The 20,956-nt window shown below is 45.5% G+C and overlaps 1 protein-coding gene across 3 annotated transcripts in view; it reads right to left on the reverse strand.

Annotated features, from left to right (window-relative positions):
* The window catches only part of Ptk2b (protein tyrosine kinase 2 beta), a 137,144-nt gene that overhangs the window by 44,028 nt on the left and 72,160 nt on the right, over positions 1 to 20,956 (reverse strand). For all 3 annotated transcript variants that reach the window (XM_008828147.3, XM_008828146.3, XM_029561142.1), the window contains exon 2: positions 16,863 to 17,103. In XM_008828147.3, the coding sequence (XP_008826369.1) occupies positions 16,863 to 17,066 (204 nt within the window). In that variant the 5' untranslated portion in view covers positions 17,067 to 17,103. The remainder of the gene's footprint in view (positions 1 to 16,862; positions 17,104 to 20,956) is intronic.

Raw genomic sequence — 20,956 nt, forward strand, 5'->3', positions numbered from 1 at the left:
ACATATATAGGTGCCAAGGATCCGAGTGCAACCAATTATGACTAGTAATAGTCAGATACATACAGATCAGAGACACATGTGCCAACATCTCAGCGTTAGTAGCAAAAACAATGAGTCTTTCTGTAAGGAACAGTATATTTTAAAATGAAATGGAGATCCTTTAATAATCAGATATATAGAGATTAGAAACACATGTTCATACATCTTAGTGTTTGTTTTAATGCATCTTAATTGCATTAAAAATGAAATTTTCTGTATGAAACTGTGTATTTTAATAATGAAATGGAGATCTTTTTTAAAGGTTAAAAACTCATTTAATTTTATGTCTTATAGGGTTTATACAATATTGTATAATATTGTATAACTATATTAATTCAACTGTAAGCCTAAAAATTTACAGCCAGTTTTGAAAGAGATGCTTCTTAGCTCTGGAAATTGTTATTGAATATGTCAGTGCCATTGTAATGAAAGGCTTCTTCTAATTATGTGGTTATTAAATAAATAATTTTTAAAAAGGCATTCGTTTAACACAGTAATCTCTTAAGAGTCTATAGACACTAAGCTGGGAAGGTAGAATTTTGGTTCCCTCGTCTATCTTTTTGTCTTTTTTACTGTTTTTTCCTTTCCTTGATGGTAGTGGCACGGCCAAGGGTCAGAACAGTAATTACGGCTGAGGAGTTGATGCTGGCAGCCAGGCCAGGGGCAGAGAAGCAGGAGAGATAACAAGACTGGTTACCTATGGGCAGTTGAACAAAGAGTGAAATGTATTGAGATAACGGGAAATTCTTACTGTTGGAGAAAGCACTCAAAATATGGAGAAGTCGAGGCTGGAAAGGACCCTACAATAAGAGATTGGAATTTGAAATATTGGCGTGACTTATGATGTGTGTGTAAATAAGAGAGGGGAACTGAGCTTTAAGCTTTCTTCACTAAAAGAGCACATAGACAATGATATCCTATATTATTTTCAAACCAGCCCTAAGTCCCAGTCTCCAAATGCACTTCTTTACAGTAAGGGCCCAAGGCTCCTTATAGAAAGGATGATTCCAGGGCTCAGTGAAAAAAATAGACAGGACAAGATAAGCCTGAAACATCATGTTGGATCATAAAAAACATTTAGAGACTATTGGAGATTTATAACAATTATACAGGCTTATCCTGAAGGTGCCCATACTGGCAAAGCTTGGAAGCCTAAGTTGTGTGTTCTTTCCTAAGGGTGAATGAGGATGCTGCTGGGGACAGAGAGCTTCACTGAATCGTACTTCCTTCCTCTACCTGCATGATCAGAGTGATTACTGAGTGCAAATCTTGGAATTCCCCGAGTGACAATTCTGCCTTTGTTACTCATGGTGGGCTCCCAGACTATACCTGAAGCTATGCCAATGAGCTAAAATATATGGTGGGCTCCTACTTTCGTGATGAGGACTGGTCAATCACGTTTCAGCTTTTTAGGTTTTAGAGACCAGCCATGTTCTCAGAGTTACAGCTTTGAGCCACACGAAAGTTAGATTGACCTCGAGATGGGAAGAGAGGCCAGATGAAGTCCAACTAAGAGGCTGAGGGCTCTATCCCTCATCAATCATACCTGTGTAATAAGGCCTAATACAGCTCTGGATCAGGAAGTTCACCTGAGACAGATGATGATGTGCTTGGTAATGTGCATCAGTGTGCATAGAGAATGACTAGGATCCCAAGAACATGGGAGTTTCCTGTTTGGGATCCTCTCAGAAGTTCTATGCACTCTTCATCGGCTGGTTCTACCTTGTATCCATCCCCAGTTCTTTGACTTGTTCTCATAAACCATTTAACCTCAAGAGGAAGTGGGAACCATCCAATTCATAACAAAAGTGTGGATGGCTTGGGAATCCTGGAGTTTGTAATTAGGACCTGAGGGGAGGGGTGTCTTATCAACTGGACCCTTAACCTGTGAAGTCTGTGTTAACTTGTGTCAGAATTGTATTACAAAGTCTATCAGTCCTTCAGACATGACTGGGGAGAAATGAAGTTGATGCCTACAGAAAGTCAATTGTACAGAAAGAACATTAATATGGTGTCACATAAGGTAGGGTGTGAATCCAGTTCTGACAAGACACATCTTCTAACAAAGTGACAAGCCCCTGGGCCAGAGTGCCCTGCCATTCTCCACCCTTCCAATAGATGAGATTAAGCATGTTTAGGATGGTACAGCCATGAATTACCCTTTTATCAAACTGCAGAATGGTTCTTTATTCAAAACATCAGTGACTGTCTACCACATGCACACCATGCAGAGCTCGCTATAGCTCTAGGGCGCACACACAACACTCAGCCATGGAGGAGCTTATAACTAACTCTAGGTGGGAGGAACAGAGCGGCTTCAGTTTCGGGGCTTGTCTGCCCTGGGCTGCTTCCATTCCTGCCCTGTCTTCCTCTTCGTTGGTATTTCTACAGCTCTCACACAAACAAACGGTAGGAACAGTAGCATCAGTGCCTGACCCACAGCTCATCAACTGTCATTAATGAGTCAATATTTCTCACTCTGTTAATAAATCACTCCTTGAAAATGACAATACATGATGCCTTCCTACTCACTCACTTGCCATATGTAACATGAGTTGTTTTTTTTTTTAAAGCTGTATTAATGTTTTTTTGTGTGTAAGAGTATAATGCCTGCAGGTATGTAATGTATGCATGACCTGTGTCATGCAATGCCTGCGGAGCTCAGAAGAGGGCATCGGATCCCCTGGAACTGGAGTCATGAATGGTTGTTAGCCGCCATGTGGGTGCTGGGAATTGAACCTGGGTCCTCTGCAAGAACAGCCAGTACTCTTAACCGCTGAGCCATCTCTCCAGCCCTAGAAGCTGTATTAATCTTATCAGTGGCTCTTTGGATGATCCCAGGGTTCCTTTTGCTCCCGGAGGACTTCCTGGCACTGAAAGGCAGGCATGGGTGCTGCCCATGGCTCAAAGTCTGGGTATTAAAAGATTTCTGGTACTTTCTTTCAACTATCTGCATTCCTAGGGGTTTTTTCTGCTCAACTAATGTGGATTTATTAGCATTATTAAATAGTGTAAAGACCCCCAAAGGCCTTTTCTTCCCTCCCTGTTCTCTGACTTTTCCACTTGTAGATCAGAAACAAGCAAGGAATGGGACTGGTGGCTTGCCTTCACATCCCAGAGGGTTTGATCATTCACATGAGGACATTTGAGTTGCTGATAGAGGTCATTTAGAAAAGTCATCCAGCAAAATGACATCATCTAGCTGTCAGTTTGTGTATGTCTACTTTATAATGCTCATTCTTTGTGTGTGTGCGTGTGTGTGTGTGTGTGTGTGTGTGTGGTATGCATGCATGTGTGTATGCATGTTCGCATGTGTATAGGTGCATGTGGAGGTCAGAGGTTGATGTCGGGTGTCTTTTGAAATCAGTCTCCAGTTAAACACTGAGGCAGCATCTCTCATCTGAGCCCAGAGCTCATAATTCTGCTAGTCTACCTAGTCAGCCTGTGTCTCTGCCTCCAAATCGCTGGGATTATAGGCAGACCACCATGCCCACTACCTTTCCTGTGGGTGCTGGGAATCTGAAACCCAGGCCTCATGCTCATGTGGCAAGTACTTTACCCACTGACTCATCTCCCCATTCCCTTCATACAAGTTTGAAATTGCAGAATGATGCAACTCTCCTATCATTAAGCAACATCCTTCTGCAATTCCAAAATAAAGGTCACCCCAGCAACGAACTTCGCACCGTCCCTCTCCTTCCAGGTACTCAACACGCCTAGAACCTCCTGGCTACCTCTGTGCTGCTATTTCCTCAGGCTCATAGACTTTAAATACATACCAACTTTTTTCTTTTAAGTTTATTAGACATTTTGTATATCTGTGCCTAGGTTTTTAGAAACAACATGATAGTTGTTTCTATTTCCCACCATCCTTCACCAGGATAGCCTGATCTCAACCTCTCCTCAGCCCAGTCCCACCTTCTTCCCTCTTGCCATGTTTTAGGACAGTCATTGCCAATGCCATTCCACACAGACTTCCATCCTGTGTCTTTCTGATTCCCTGGGCTGATGGTGATTTTTGGTCCCTCTCTCGGATTCCAAGGTAGCACTATGGGGACCTCTGGGAGGCAATTTCTGACTCCCACGGACTGGCAGAGGTTTGCGTTCCTCCTCTGGATTCTAAAGAACTTGGCACATACCTCCCAGCACTCTCATGGGTTGAATTTTATTCCTCCAAAAAGGCATGTTGGAATCCTAACCTCGGGTTCTTTGATATTGCAACCACATTGGAAAGTGGAGTTTTTGCAGACTAATCAAGTTCAAACAAGATCTTTGGGGTAGGCCTACTCCAGTTTGACAGATGTCCTTATAAGGGGGGGGGGTATTATGACACCGAGAAAGACATGTACAGCACAGAGGGTGCGAACAACCAGTAAAGAGACAGGATTTGAGTGAGGCATCTGGAAGCCATGGAACACCAAAGACCCAGGCGAATCAGCAGATTGGAAGATGAGGCAAGGCGGGACTCCTGCACAGGCTCCAGAGACAGCATGGCCCTGCTGAACCTTGGCCTTGGCTTTCTAGCCTCCAGAACTATAGGACAACACATTTCTGTAGTCTTTAGCCCCCTACTTGTGGAACTGCTTTAGAGCAATCCTAGGAAACTAATAAAGACATTCACCAACGACAACCAAACAGCATGGGGTCTGACCTCAGATCAGACTGACATGGACAGTCTTTGATTTCTCATTGGTGACTGACTAAGGATTTCAAGAAATTTTGCTTCCTAGCTTAAAAAGGATCTTCCAGGAACAACCTTCCAAAATATGACAATAAAGACAAATTTATTTCCAGTTTTTCTTGGTTTACGACCTCGATGTTGGATCAGGACATCCAAATGGTGCAGCCGCTATTAATGGTACGTTTGTTCGATTAAAGTCCTACGTGATCTGAGTTCAGACCGATTTTGTAGGCATTAGAGTTTAAGCCTGATGGGTTATTTGACCCTGTTTCATGAAGAAATAAAAGGTACATGACAGACTAAATTTTTTTAAACTTTTTTGTTTGTTTGTTTGGTCTTTTTGAGACAGGATCTCCCTGTAGCCCCACCTGTCCTGGAACTCACTATGTAGACCAGGCTGGCCTTGAACTCACTGAGATCTGCCAGTCTCTGCCTCTCAAGTGCTGGGATTAAAGGCGTGCACCACCATGCCTGGCCTTAAATTTTTTAACTTTTTAAAAAATGTTATTTATTTATTTATTTTATTTTATGTGTATGCGTGTATTGCCTGCATGTAGGTAAGTGCATCTGTGTCGTGCAGTGCCTGCAGAGGTCAGAAGAGGCTGTCGGATCCTGGGACTGGACTTACAGACAGTTGTTAGCTGCCATGTGGGTGCTGGGCTTCAAACCTGAGTCTTCTGCAAGAACAACCAGTGTTCTTAACCGCTGAGCCATCTCTCCAGCTTCCAGTCTAATTTTTTGAAAAATATGGCACTGTACTGTAAGTCATCTTTTTATGTCATAGATCCACAAAGAGCTCAGCACAGAGGTTATTACACAAAAGGTAATTAATAAAAGGTAGTTATGATGGTGGGTAGTGATGAGCTGTGAGTTGATGCTGATGCTGACACTGATGTTAACAGAGACAGAAGAAACATGATAATTAATAAAATTAGGCCCAGGATGATCAGGCCATGACCAGAGCTGACCTGGCCACACCAGCCAACCGGAAGAAACAAACAAGACAGAGAAAACAACTTCCTTCTGCAGGGAGCAAACCTGGAAGAGCTTTAGGGCCCAAGCGCCATGATCTTTCCAACAGCCTCTCCCCTCCTCTTTATTCTACATGGAGATGGGAAGTAGGACTCTAAGAAAAAGGTGAAAAGGTTCAAACAATAACAAGAGGCTTGGCTTTAATTGACCTGGAATATGAGTTATCTCTGAAAAATTTAAAATGCTCTGTTAAACAGAAAACTGTTATATCAAAAAATCTGTTTTTTTAAAAGATATATTTATTTTTATTCTATGTGTATGAGTGTTTTGCATCGCATGCCTACAGAGGTCAGAAGAGGGCACTGGATTCCCTGGAACTGGAGTAAAGGACAGTTGTGAGCTACTATGTGGGTGCTGAGAACTGAATCCAGGTCCTCTGACAGAGCAGCCATTGCTGTTAACCACTGAGCCGTCTCTCCAGCCCCCAAAATTCTGATTTATTAACAACCACAAGGAAGAGCTCAGGAGGAACTTCAGGAGGAAATAAGAATAATAAAACCAGGAAGGAAAGTACCTAGTGGGTTAAGGTATTTCTTTTTTTAAAAAAAAAAAAAAAAAAAAGTTCCCCTACTAAAACATATTTTAAAATAATGACTTTACAGTTCCTTGTAGAGTTGACATGGAGGGATGGGTCCCATGATTTGCTTCAGTGTGACAGTTAAAGCATGTTTGCTATATGAAGATGGGCTCAGAGGATTCGTATTTGCTATAAGGCCTCATATTCCACATCAGCGAGTCTCAACAAGGAACTATTGTCATTTGGGACAAAAGGAGTCTGTGCCATGTGGGGCTGTTTAACACTGATGGCCAAATCCCACTGAAAGCCAAGTTTCAAATTCAGATAATAGTAACAACGATGATGGAGTAGAATCATGGTAAACCTCTAGAAGCAGAGTTTCAGGAGATGGTGGTGAGTCTTGAGCCTTTGCCCAAGAGTTAGACACCCAGGGGAGATGGTGAGCAGACAGGTGAACAGGAGAGCTGTAGCTCGCAATACAAATTTGGGTACCACTGAAGTTAGGATCACAGCTAGGGGGTGGGAGAGATCATCTGAGAAGTGAAAACATAGGCCAGAGGTCTTGGGTTCAGCTCCCAGCACCTGTGTCAGGGAGCTCACAACCCTAACCCTAACTCCAGCTCCAGAGAATCTGATGCCTTCTTCTGGGATCCAATGCCCCCTTCTGGCCCCCATGAGCACCGACACATACAAAGCATACATTCACAGAGACACACACAATTAAAAATTAAAATTAAAGCAAATCTTTGAAAAAAAAAAACAAACCCAAGCAACAAGGTAGCAGGTAGCCCCATCAGCATCACAGGAAACCTCAAGCAGGGGACATGGGACACAGCTGCTTGGGGACTGAGAATCTGCACAGTGGGGGAAGTGGTAGACCAGCATCAGCTGGGCTCAGCACTTAGTTCCCTGACCCCGCTATGTGTCAGGATGGTATACATATGTATGAAAAGTGCTTACATTCACCTCTCATGTCTGTGTTCTCTGGCCTGTGCCAGAGTGCCTCAGTATGAAAACCAGTGATCTTAACAGTTGGTTGTAGGGAGTTGAATGGGGATTCTGAAAAAGCATGGCCATGTCCTAACCTCTAGAACCTGTTCAGGTGATCTCTTTGGGAAAGGGTCTATGCAGATAAGTGACTCAAAATGAGGTCATTCTGTAACTCTCTGCTTGGCTGTTAACCCCAAGGACAAACGTCCTTATCAAAGACACAGAGGCAAGTGGGCAAGATGAAGACAGGCAGAGTGGAGAGATGCTACCACAAGCCCAGGACATCAGGAGTCACCAGCAGTTGGAGAAGGCAGGGAAGGGTTGGAGGAAGTGAGGTCCTGGGGTTGCCTGCCCTTGGGCCTTCTGTCCTTTAGAACTGTGAGAGGATCATTTCTGTTGTTTCAGTCAGTGGGTGTGTAGTCACCTGCCCTTTCTGACGTGCACATGGTCGTGTCAGCTGCCCTGTTTGACTTTTTTTTTTTTTTTGTCTTTTTGAAGCAGGGTCTCCCTGGTACTTTTTAAACAGCGATTGAAGAGCAAAATAATAAAGTTTGCATAACTTATCACTCTGAAAACATTCAATCTGAGGTGATAAAAGCTCTAGGGAGGATCTTCAGCAAAGCAACTGTCGGATCAAAAATAGAAACAAAAGCACAGACACCTGACTCCTAATTTGTTGATGTCACAAGTCTACGCACACAGACAAATGAAGACAGGCCCAGACGGCTGCAGGTCTGTTTTGTGCCCGCCTGGGTGGGTGCTGAAAGCACACACAGGAAATGGGGAGGGTGCAGAAAGAGGAAGCTCTCATTAATGTGCCTCTTTGCTGCTGTTCTGTGGTTTCCTGACTGAGCCCTTTCCTTTCCTCCACGTTCAGGGACTGCTTTCATGAGGGGGTCTAGCCTTGGGTGAGTCTAGCTGTTCTCATTAGGGCATGCTTCCCTTTAGAACAGTAACGCCCCTTCCCAACCTTTGGTAGCTCCAATCTTAAAGCCGGGCTTTATTGCATCTGAAGGAAGGCCCTGAAGACTGCTTAAGAGACAAAGGACCTCAACGAACAGCCTGTGTGTCAGAGACTGCACCTTCACCATGGGGAGCCTGACCCTCGTATCAGTCTGTTCCTGCCACCATAACAAAATATCTTAGACTGGCTAGTTATAAACAGTAGAAATGTATTGCTCAGGTTCTGGGACCTCCAAGATCAAAGTACTAGCTGATTTGGTATCTGGTAAGGGGTCTATACTATATCTTCACACAACAGAAGGGGAAGGGAAAGGGGTAGTCCCTTCAACCTCTTTTTCAAAAGATGTTTTCATTTTTATTTTTAATTATATTTATATGTTGGGGGGGTGTACATGAGTTCAGTGCCCACAGAGGCCAAAAGAGGGCATCAGATCCCCTGAAACTGGGGTTAAAAGTGGCTATGAGGCACCTGACGTGGGAACGGAACTTGGTTCCTCTGTAAGAGCAGTGTGTACTCTTAACTGCTGAGTCATTTCTCCAGTCCCTTAACCTCTTCTTCAGAGCACTAACGCCATTCAGGATTTAATAACCTTCCCAGAAGCCCCGCCTTTCCATGTAGTCATGTTAAGTATTAGGTTCCAACATACACATTTTAGGAGCACACCAACATTTAACCCTAGTACCACCTAAAGGCCCCTAACTCCACATCCATTATATTAAGGGTTTGAGCTTCAACATATGAATTAGGAGTATGAATTAGGGGCTACATAAACATCTATTCCATAACACCCCGTGTCTGATAAGGTGGCAGGTTTAAACTCGAAGTCTTTGGGATAAGTGTCTTGATAGGTACAGGGCAGGGCCATGGGTCATGATGCCTGAATCTTCTCCCTCTGGAGATTCTGGAAGGCTTCATGGGAATTCATAGGCAATGATAGGGAGTAGGAGGTATCAGTGGGCACAGAGAAGAGTGAATTTGGGAACTGGCCTCTTCCCTCCTCACCTGCCAGGCAAGTAGTACCCAACAGCCACCTGCAATCTAAAGACCCCAGTGTGGGTGGGAGGGATACATCTGGACAGGGTGGGAAGGGCTCAGGATGGCTTTAATTTGTGACAGAACCAAGATGAACTTCTTCCTCTTTTTTCCTTCCTTTTATTTTATTTTTTTTTTTAAGACAGGGTTTTCCTATGTAGGTCTGGCTTTCTTCAAATAGATAGCAATCCTCCTGCTTCAGCTTCTCAAATGCTGAGATTTCAGACATGAGCTCCCATTCCTGGTAAGGGTAAATCTTGCCTTCCTGTATGAGAAAGAGATGGTCTACTGATGGGCAGAATTGGGCATATACACAGAATGGGTCAGCTGGAATCAGCCAGAGGGAGAACACCGCAAGGTAACCAGTCAGCGTGCTGACCAGAAGAGAGGGGTGTGACACACCCGGATGACTAGAAGATTCCTCCTCAAGTTCACAGCTGTGTTAGCAGGGGCACTGCTAATCACCTTGGACAGTGTGCTGGACAGCTTCAGTTGTCAATGTGACACACCTGGGTAGAGGGTGCCTCACAACTGGGGACTTGCTGAACTCACTTGTGGCCATGTCTGTGGAGCACTTTCTTGACTGTTGATTTATGTGGGAGGGCCCAGCCCACTGTGGGTGGTGCCACCCCTGGGCAGGTTGTTCTGTATTGTACAAGAAATCAGGCTGAGCATGGACCAGGGGAGCAAGCCAGTAAGCAGCGCTCCTCCATGGCCTGTGCTCCAGCTCCTGCCTCCAGGTTCCTACCCTGAGTTCCTACCTTGGACTCCCTCCGTGATGAACTGTGACCCAGGAGATGTAAGCCAAATAAACCCTTTTCTCCCCAAGTTGGTTTTGGTCAGTGTTTTCATCATAGCAATTGAAAGTAAATTAGAGCAGGTGCTGTGTATAAACTGGCACTTACCCCAGGATCTATGGTCACCCTACCTGAAAGAGAGAGGTGAGAGGAAGAGGGAGCAGAGAGATATCAGGAGGAGATGCCCCTTGCAGGCATGTCTGCTACTTGTTTGCAAAGTGTCACTCTAACCCCTTTCCCAGTCAAGCAAATGAGCATGTTGGAGGAAAATATGATGATATAAGCCTCCACCTGCCACAGAGATTCAGCGCTCCCAAACAAACATAATTTCTTAGGAATATCAAACAAAGGGGAAGCGGAAAGTCAAGAGGAACAGCTTACATTTCTCATGCCGCACCGTGCTGATCTCCTTAGCATCTGCCTGCTTTCTGATAGGACCTAAGTGCTAAAGTGAGGGGTTATTTCCATGGCTGTTCTGTTTTGGGTGACTGTTTTGGAGTCAGGGTCTTAGTATGTAGCCCAGGCCGACCTGGAACTCACGATCCTCATGCCTCAGCTTCCAGAGAGCTGAGATCACAGATAAGTGTTACCTCGCCTGACTTTTCATAGCTTCCTAGCAGCACAGAGAAAGCATGATTGGGCTCCTGCATTAACACACAAAGAGATTGAGAGTAAAGATTAAAAACTGGAAACCATCGAGTCCACGTGGCGTGAATGCTGAAGAACCATGGTACCAACGTGGGATGTTCTGGGCACGTCTGCATTGCTTGTGTTTCATTGCGCACAGCTAAGTGAGGGGGTCGGAATTTCAAGAGTGTTGTTATGGAAGGACATGTGCTTGGCAAGTCTGAAAGGGCTGGCAGCATTCTGAGTACTGGGAGGACAATGAAAAGAGATAGAGATAGAAACAGAAAAACCCACAGAAGTCAAGGCCAAGGGGGTGGGGGGAAGCACAGGGTCAGGAAGCAGGAGAGGAAGGGACACTCATTTGAGAAGACTCTTGGGCAAGGATGCTGGGCCTGGACCCCATCACATAACATCCTGTAGACTAAGTCCTCACATAGACCCCGAATAGTAAGGCTGGTCCTCAACACCTGGGCCAGTCCCTCTTCGTGTTGCATGCATGCTGTCCTGGGTTCAGGTTCTTCCTGTCAAAGCACTACTACCTTGGATTCATTCGTGGGTAAGAGTCAATATCATAGACTTGGTCAGGAAGCCTCAGAGGCATAGGAGTGCACCTGTGTTTGGGGAATGTTGTTGCCCTCATGTGAGTTCCAGGCACTGGAGGCACCCAACAATATTTGTGGAATGGAAGACAGAATTATCCAGAGCTCTTTCCTATATGATCATCCACAGCCCAGGCTTCAGCCACTCTATAGAGGCTGGATACACCCAAATGTATTGCCCAGGCTGGATCTCTCCTGCAGAATCACCTACCACCAGTATTCACGGTGCTTCTACATAGAAATGTGAAGGCATCTCAGCTGCAGTGAGGGAACAAAGCTGAGCTGTGGACGCCCCACTCCCCAAGCAGGTTCTCCTCCAGTGTTCATCTTTGGGAGCAGGCCCTGCCTACCCAGGCCATGCGGATTCTTCATACCCATTTTTTTTCCTGCATCTCTGATCCATAACCAAAGCTTCACGTCCATCTCCTAAATGCTCTGAATTATAGTTACTTATCTCCACAGACTGAATTGGTTAAGAGTATACACTCAGGGAGTAGATTGTCTGGGTTTGAAAACAAAATCCACCACTTACTAACCATTCACTTAACTCCTCTATACTGAGTTTCCTCATACAGAAAGATGATAAAGATGATAAAGGTGTGTGCTTCACAGGGGCCATTCAAAAGTCAGCGACATAAATACTTCAGAGATGCTTTCAGAAAGCAACTTTATCACCACCATCACCACCACCATCACCACTACCATCCCCACCATCATCATCATCTCCATTATCATCACCATCACCGTCATGATCACCATCATGATTTCTACTACCATGGCCATTACCACTACCATCACCAGTACCATCATCAGTGTCACCATATCTGTGGCTATCATCCTAATCTAAGATATTATCTTCTATGCAGGAGACCTCTCCCTATAACCGTACTTACTTTTCTCCTACCTATTTTCCACTCTCCACCCCAGTCATCCTTAAAACATAGCACTCAAGACATTTATATTATACCAATGTTTCCCATAAGAGATAGGGTCAAAAGTGAATTATTACCATTGCTTAAACTGTCAGTCTTGGGGAACTCCTGTCCTCAAAGCTCCCATGTGCCTTCCCACTCGAGGACCTTTTGATGTACTGTCTGCTGGTAACATCATTCCTGCACTTTCTCTTCTTTCTTTCCTTTCATGGTCACAACGTCTCTGCCAAACTGGTTAACTTTTATTGTCTCCCCTAGCCAACCCACAGCACACGGGCTCCTGTCCCTATCTTTCTACTGAAACTGCCTAGCAAAAAGTTAACCATGCACCTAGTGATGAAGACAGTGAACCTATTTCTGGCTTTATCTTATGACCTTTTAAAATATTTTAAAATTTTTATTTATTATTTTTATGTATATACATGTATTGCCTGCATGTAGATAAGTGCACCATGCTGTGCAATGCCCACGGAGGACAGAGAAACCGTCAGATCCCCTGGAACTGGAGTTATGGACAGTTGTTAGCTGCCATGTTGGGTGCCAGGATTTGAACCCAGGTCTTTTGCAAGAACAGCCAGTGTTCTTAACCACTGAGCCATCTCTCCAGCCCCCTTATGATCTTCTTAAGCATCCCAAATCCATCTGCCTTGGACTCCCCTGCCTCTGACTGTCCTTTTTCTTTCACTCTCCACTTTTTCTCTATCAGCCCTTTGGGAGCTGATTTTCCCAGGAACCCTAGCCAGAATTCTCTTCTCTTGCCCTACTCATTCTGCATGGATGACCCAGTCCTCTGGCATGGCATCCATTGTATGATGACACCCAAATCCTCTTCTCGGGTCCTTTCCTCTTTCTGAGCTTCTCGCATTCCTCCATAAAAGTGTTTCAAAAGCACGTCAAGCATGTGTGAAGATGAAATTCATCACTCTTTCTCTGTTCACGTCCCAATGAATGGTGCCAGCGTCCATTCTGCTGCCAGAGCCAAACCCTGCATCGTCCACGTCTTCTTCCTTTCCCCGTCTCCTCACATCTAGTTAATCATCATATTCTGCCGACTCTGCTTTCTGGATACATGCAGATTTGCTGACTTCTCTCCAGTAACACTCCCTGAGTGCAACTCAACTCTGCACTTACTGCTCACTAACAGTCACACCCTAGAACACCTACTCACTAACCTTCATCTCAGTCCCTTCTGCTCTGTTGCAGAGTTTAGGGGGGAAAGTGCCCTGGATGGTTTGCCAGAGAATTAGCAGTCCAACTTACAAAAGAAGGGTTCCTTTAGGCAAATAGGAAATGGCCTACTTAAGAAAACCTTATCTTGTAGTCCTGTCATAATGATCTACTAGCCAAGTCAACCCACTTAAAGTTCTGAGAAGTCTTGCTGCAAAGTAATCTGCTCACAATTTGCAAGGTGGGGGTAGGGGTGGGCGCTGCACTAGGGATTGAACCTGGGGCCTCACCATGGTAGACAAGTGCGCCACCACTGAACTACATTCCCAGCCCTCAGCATTGTTTAAACAAGCATTTCCCAAGCTTAAAATCCTTCATTCAAGCCCACCTTCCTCCTTTCCCTTCCCTGCTTTCTCTCTTCATTTTCTTCCCTCCCTCCGTCCCTCCGTCCCTCCCTCCTTTCCTCCCTCTCTCCCTTTCTTTTCTTCCCGCCCTTATTTTTAAAGTACTAGAGATAGAAAACAGGATCTTGTATGTACTAGGCAAGTGCTCTATTACTGAGCCACATCTCTAGTCCTAGGGAACACTTCTTAACATCTTAGAGACTACTATGTGCCATTTTAAAATACAAATGTGGGGCCGGGCATGCCTTTAATCCCAGCACTTGGGAGGCAGAGGCAGGCGGATCTCTGTAAGTTCAAGGCCAGCCTGGTCTACATAGTGAGTACCAGGATAACTGGGGCTACAGTGAGACCCTGTCTCAAAAAGACCAAAAAAAAAAAAAATACAAATGTGGTCATCTTCTCTGTTTGAAATTACAACAGATGAGTGGCTAGATACCAAAGAGTATAACTGAAGTTTACCATCTGGGAAATTAGCGGCCCTTGGAGATCACTAAGCAGAGTTTTAATTACTGGGACCCACTCTGTACTGCCTTATCTGTCATCTCTAATCCTTATAATAAAACCACAGCTGGGCAGGGTCCCCACGTGAGAAGTCTGCACAAAAATGCCATTCAGGTCCAAGCCATTCAGATCCATGCCATTCAGATCCAAGCCATTCAGATCCATGCCATTCAGGTCCAAGCCATTCAGATCCAAGCCCATACAAGCAATACAGATGGAGGCCCACCTGACTGGAAGTCTAAGTGGCTTTAAAGTCAGAGTTTTAAATAAGCATATGACATAAGAAGGTGATGTTTTTGTCAGTAGGAAACATTGCAAGCAGGAAAATTTGGGTGGAAATTTCTAGAATGAAGTCAGCTCTTTCTATTATACTCTACTCTGTCCCTGTATTCTCTAGATAATTGCTCAAATACTCGCAGCATTCTTCTTACGCTTGCGTCTGCTGCCCTTCCATAGGTCTGTTGTACCCTCCGCCCTTAAGTACTCAGGGCCATCATACAACTCTAGGAAATGCTCCCATGCTTAAAAGCTATGTGTAGGAGCTGGTATATGTCTGCAATAACAGAACTTGGTAAGCTGAGGCAAGAGGATCATGAGTTCAAAATCAGCCTGGGTTACAGAGTAAGTGTGAAGCCAGCCTGGGCTATGTAGCAAGTCTCTGCCTAAAAACCAAACCAAAACACACAAACATTATGTGCTGTTCCCTAGCTCCTGCCTAACTCCAAATTTCCCAAGTGTATGCTCCGCACTTTCTATTATTTGCTGTCCACTTTATGTTTTGTTCTTGACCTTCCTAAATGTGTCTATCTCATGCTACATTTGAAGTCTGTGCATTCACTCAAAGAGCCTCCCAGCCTTTCTCCACTGCCCCCTCCTATTCAAAAGCACTTGCTTAAATCCCATTATTCTCCAGGACCCTCTCACTGCGAGCTCCATAGAACGTACCCTGATGGGAATAATGAGATCTTTGCATTTCATTGCAATTGACCAATGAGGTGCCACCACAACTTCTGGAAATCAAATGAGTGAAGCTGGCAATGGACAATGGGTGGTGTCAACTACATGCAGAAGAGGTGTCCCCAAAGGAAGTCAGCAGAGGAGGGAGGGAGGCGCCTCCCAAAGGTGGCTGGGACCGACTCTCAGAGAACACTCGGTCTCCTTCAATAGATGCCTCACGATGAGCCAATGAGGCCCTAATCAGATCAGCTACAGGAAGCAGGAGTGCACTGAGCCAGAAGCAAGGACGAGGAGCTGAGAGCTCATCAAAGCATCCTGCCCTGGTGTGGGAATCATGGCACATACTGTGAACAGGAGACAGCACAGTGATGCGGCAGCCAGGTCACCACAGTATCAACCAACGGAGCCACTGATGGAATTCAGGGACGTCTTTCAGGGCCCTGGAAGGGCTGGTGACATAGAGAGAGTCTTCCCAGCAATCTGTGTGGGGAGACTTCCCCCCAAGGCAGCCAGCTTCCTTTGTTCAAATCATGAACCCTCCAAAGCAATCTTCTGAGGACCAAGGGCCAATTTCTCTTTCTCTTCCATCATCAGAAAGGAATGTTTAGAAGCAGATGTGAGAATCCTCACTCATGGGGCTGTTGAGAGGGTTTAATGAGATCATGTGTGTTGAGAAACTGATCACATGGACTCATACAGTCGGTGTTCAATAAATGTAGGAGATTAAAATCAACCAGTATATTGGACTTCGTGTGTGTATATGTTCATGTGTGTATGCACATGTGCCTGTGGAGACTAATGGTCCATGTCAGGTGTCTTCGTCAATCACTCTCTACCTTATTTTTTAAGACAGTCTCTCAATGAACCTGGAGCTCAGCAATTCAGCTAGACTGCTGGCCAGCCAGCCCGAGGGCTCTGCCTGTCTGTACTCACAGTCTCCAGTGCTGGGGTACAGCCATGCCATGCAGTATCTCATCTGGCTTTTTATGTGGGTGCTGGGGATCTGAACTTGGGTTCTCACACTTGTACAGCACACACTTTGCTGACTGAACCATCTTTGCATCCTGGAACTCCATTATTTATGACAGTAGTTATTCATGTAGCTATGGTGAATGGCCTTTGCAGCATCTAGATGCCTGCTGAAGGTGGGTGCCTGATTCCAGTCTTGAGATGGGAAGGGGTCACTGACATTCTCTAAATGCCCAGCACAAATCTTACTGTCTTTGTTCTTCTTTTTTCTTTCTTTCTTTCTTTCTTTTTTTTTTTTTTTTTTAATCAACCACCTGTGTTAATGCTAATTTCATCAGTGGAAACTCTTTGAGGGTAGAGGCTCTTAAGTCCTTTGCAGAACCCCAGACAATAATAAATACTTAGTGAGTAGAAATGAATTGCATCACACAAATGATCTGGGTGTTAACGAAAGCTTCTGCCTTCGGGTGCCTAGAGAAGTGGGGTATCCACAGCTGGAGGAACACAAGCCAAGAACATCTCCTGATGCCAACCTGCCTCCTGCCCAGAGGTGCTAGAAGAGGCCGCTGGGCTTGATCAAGGAGGGTTGCTCAGTCATCGAGGAAGAAGAGGGAGGGACAGACAAGCCGACAGAGCAGAGGCCTCCACACTTACCCGGATCTCCGTCTGCACCGTGCATTTGACCAGCTTGAAGTTCTTCCCTGGGTTGAAGCTGTTGCTGTAGAAACAGACCTTGAGGATGCGCACATCTTCCTTCTCCACATCTACTGGTACCACCACCATGGGCTCTGGGGGGCCCTCAGGCCGGCGTAACGTGCCCACCTTTACTCGGCTCAGGGGCTCAGACACCCCGGACATCCTCTCAGACAGCAGCTAGGGCCGGCACATCGCAGTCCTGCGGAGACAACAGAGAGACAGCACGAGAATGAATTTCCGCAAGCCCACGTGCCTCATCCCCCAGGCTGGGCCCCGGCAAGCTCCAAGGCTCATGGAACAACACATTCTCCTATTCCTGAAAACTCCCTGTGAGGCCTCCAGCTGCCTTGCCTGGGGGAGGCTACAGCACGAAGATGCAAAAACATCCAGGCATAAACTCCATACTTGGAGCTCACAAGCGCTCCAGGAGCCGCATCTCCCTCCGGTCGCTCTCCCCACACACTGCTGCTCCCAGGCAAGGGGCCCACACTGATCAAATGCAGCTGCGAGAGGAGGCGGCCTCAGCATGGTTCCAAGACACAGCAGAGCAGAAAAAGCAGGGAGTGAGACAGTGGCAAACAGCAGGAGAGAAACGGGGATGGAGGGAAAAGCTGAGAAGGAAAAGAACTGGAGAACAGGTGGCCCCAGGGGAAGGGACAAAGAGGACAAGGCCCAGTCACAGCCAGGCCATCAGCCAATGGCTGGTCTGCCCACAGCCTCAGTACCAGCCAGTTTTCATGTATGAGGCCTGGATCTCACAGGAACTCATCATGTAGGGCATCCCTCAAGACAGGAAGGACCTCCAAGGAAAAAAACCCCTCTGTCCCCCACGGTTCATGCAGAGGATCATTCTACAGGGTTGGGTGAAGCTAGCCTGGGCTTCTACAGGATACATCTCCTACTGATGACAGCCTATATATTGTCATAGAGACTATAAGAATCCTTGGATTTGTAATTCACCCTGAACCTCAGCAATGCTGAACCTAGCCTTTGGATCCAACAGGATCACCCAGGACTTGTTTCCTGCTGGTTAAAGCAGGGAATGGGGCCAGCGAGATGCCTCAGCAGATAGAAGTGGTTGTATACAGGCCTGAGGACATGAGTTCGATCCCCCTTGGATCCCACCAAGTGGCAGAAGAGAACTGACTCTGGAAAGTTGTCCTCTGAAATGCACATGTGTACACACACACACACACACACACAGAAAGAGAGAGAGAGAGAGAGAGAGAGAGAGAGACAGACAGACAGACAGACAGACAGACAGACACAGAGAGGAATAATAATTATATGAATAAAATTATAAAATAATAAAAAAAAAATATAATATAAAATAATAAGGGAATATCCAAAGGAAGCAAGGGAAGTTGTAGGTGTGCACCGGTGACATCAACTGGGGTCATCAATGTCCTTCAAGCCCTGTCCTCACTGCTGCCATTGGGTGGTGAGGCCTGGGCAACAGTATGTTCTTAATTTCTCACAATTTTTCTAACAATCACCCTGAAGTCAGGCATGATGATGGGTCACACCTGTAATTTCAGCACTTCGGAAACTGAGGAAGGAGGATTGCTGTGGATCTGAGAGCGGACTGGGCCGCCAAGTGAGACCTTATCAAAGAAATAAGAAGACAGTCAGCTTGCTGTAGAACGAGCTAGGCTCTGATCCTGAGACCTGTCTTTATAGACAAAAGCTCCTCCTCTCAAATGGAGTGTGATCTTAGGGGAGACATGCCTAGAGTCAGGGGTGAAATGACAAGAGTTGGCAATGTTAAGATGTAAATATAGAGTCAAATATTTCAAGGCTGGACTCTATGCTTTTGGAAGCCCTTGTCAAGAAATTCCAATGGACTCTCATATGAACATTTGAAAATTGCCCCGTTCTGACTTTTTTCTAGTTCCCTGTCTAGAATTTGCAATGCTAATTACTCTTGCCTTTACTTCTCCTTCACATCTCTTATTTACCAGTCAAAGACTTTCTTTTTCCCCTAGAGATAAGAATTATGCAATTTGGGAGTCTTTTAGGTAGACCCACTGAAGGGGTACTCCAATTGCCTCACCCTGCAACCCTGTTCAGCATGGAAGAAGCCAGAGTGGTCTGCGTCCTGATTCCCTACTGGCAATCTGGGTAACCTCTTCAGAGGATGGTGTGATAAGAATAGGAGGTAGGAATTTGCTAGGCAGTTAGGGTAAAAAGACCCCAAAGAAAAGTAGCCAGTTACTTGGCTCAAACTCACAATGTCCTTGGGCCTCTTAGCAACATACTCCATTCCAAAGGCCAAAAATGTCAAAAATATTTGGGAGCTTTTATCTAGTCTTTAAAAGATTATAGGGTTACCTCTTCAAAGAAGAAGAAAGAGTACATGAAGTTACCAGAAAAAAGTGATGGGGAGATATGGGAGGAGCTGGAGGGGAGGGAGTGGGCATGTATATGCATGTATGAAATTCTCAATAAATTATTTATTTAAAAAAGTATTTCATAAGCAGAACACAGACTAAATTTATTCATACCATGCCAGGAAGAAGGAGGGATTTAGACACTCATTGATTCTAAAGAACTATTCCTCTTAAAAAAAAAAAAAAAAAGTAGGGACTGAGAAGATGGTTCAGTCAGTAAAGTGCCCACTCTGCAAACATAGGAACCTGAGGTCAGAGCCTCAGCACCCTGATAAAATCTGGGCCTGGTGCATCTGTAACCCCAGCATGGGGATTGTTGGGTAGAGACAGCTGGATCCCTGGAGCTTGCTGGCCAGCCAGCTTAGTTGAATCCATGAGCTCCAGGTTCAGTGAGAGATCTTGTCTCAAAAATAAGATGGAGATTGACTGAGGAAGACATTCAAAGTTTACTTCTGAGCTCTACATACACATGCATGTACGTGTCACCCACATAAACATGTGCATATAACATACACACACAAACCAAAAAAAAAGATGTGTATTATGAAGATGCAAAAGAGATGTTGTTAGGATGTGAGGAGACATAAAACATGCCCCTTAAATCAGGGGCAGGCAGACAAAGGGAAACAAGGTTCAGATTTTACAAGGGCAAGCTACAGCTTTTCTTGTCAGTCTGACAAGACTGACATACGTATGCATTCTCGAAGTACAGCCATATTTATATGCCTCTCTGTATATCTGCCTATGCATCCCTCTTGAAATGGTATCAATACCATTTTCAATAAGCCTCTATGAACACATCCTGTGCTCCAGTGCTCTGCTCTGAGGCGGGAATCTATCTCAATTCCTTTTGACCTACAAGAAATCCAGAAGTGTTTGAGAGCTATCCCCAGGAATGTGCGAACTCTCACTGGAGAGGGAAGACACACAAAGGCAGAGTTGGGCATGAGGGAGCACTTGGGTAAGGCCATTCCATCCTGCTGGGAGCTCCAGGAGCGGACAGAACGCGTCCTGCCCAGAGAGGGTGGGATCTGGGAGTGTTTACACTCTACTCTTATGCTCAGTGTCCCTGGCATTTCCAGCCAGCTCTACACAAGTCAGAAAGCCCTAGGCACAAAGATGCAGAGCCAGCAGCTGGGAGACAGGGGCATGCTGAAGTGGCGAGGCCCAAGGGGACCCCAGAGGGGATAGGGGAAGCCGGTTTCGGATGATGTGATAAGGAAAGGTGTTTTTCCCTAAACAACATGCATTCAGTCAGGAGTACAAACAGGCAACAGGGCCACACAAGAAGCTGGGCCCCACCTCAGGATCTGCTAGGTCTATTGGACATCTATTTATAAGAGGTGATTTGCACACAAGACTTTCACAAAGATTATGAGATAGGAATCTGAGAGAGGGTGTGGAGTAACACAATGCCTGTCACCAGGGACTAGATCCTTCCTGCAATGGACTGATGTTTGTGTACCTTAAAGTTCACACACTCAAACCCTAACCCCACAGTTCTAGTGTAAGAAGAAGTAAACATTGGGAAGTGGAGCCCTGATGAGTGGGATTCATATCCTTTTATAAGGGACCCAAGAGAGCTCTGTCACCCTCTTTCCTGCCATGAGAGGTCAGCAAGGCACACCCGGGAAGAGGTTCCCACACGAATGCAACCATGCT

This window comes from Nannospalax galili, unplaced genomic scaffold (assembly GCF_000622305.1).
Source record: "Nannospalax galili isolate Female #2095 unplaced genomic scaffold, S.galili_v1.0 scaffold612, whole genome shotgun sequence".
NCBI classification, from domain to species: Eukaryota; Metazoa; Chordata; class Mammalia; order Rodentia; family Spalacidae; genus Nannospalax; species Nannospalax galili.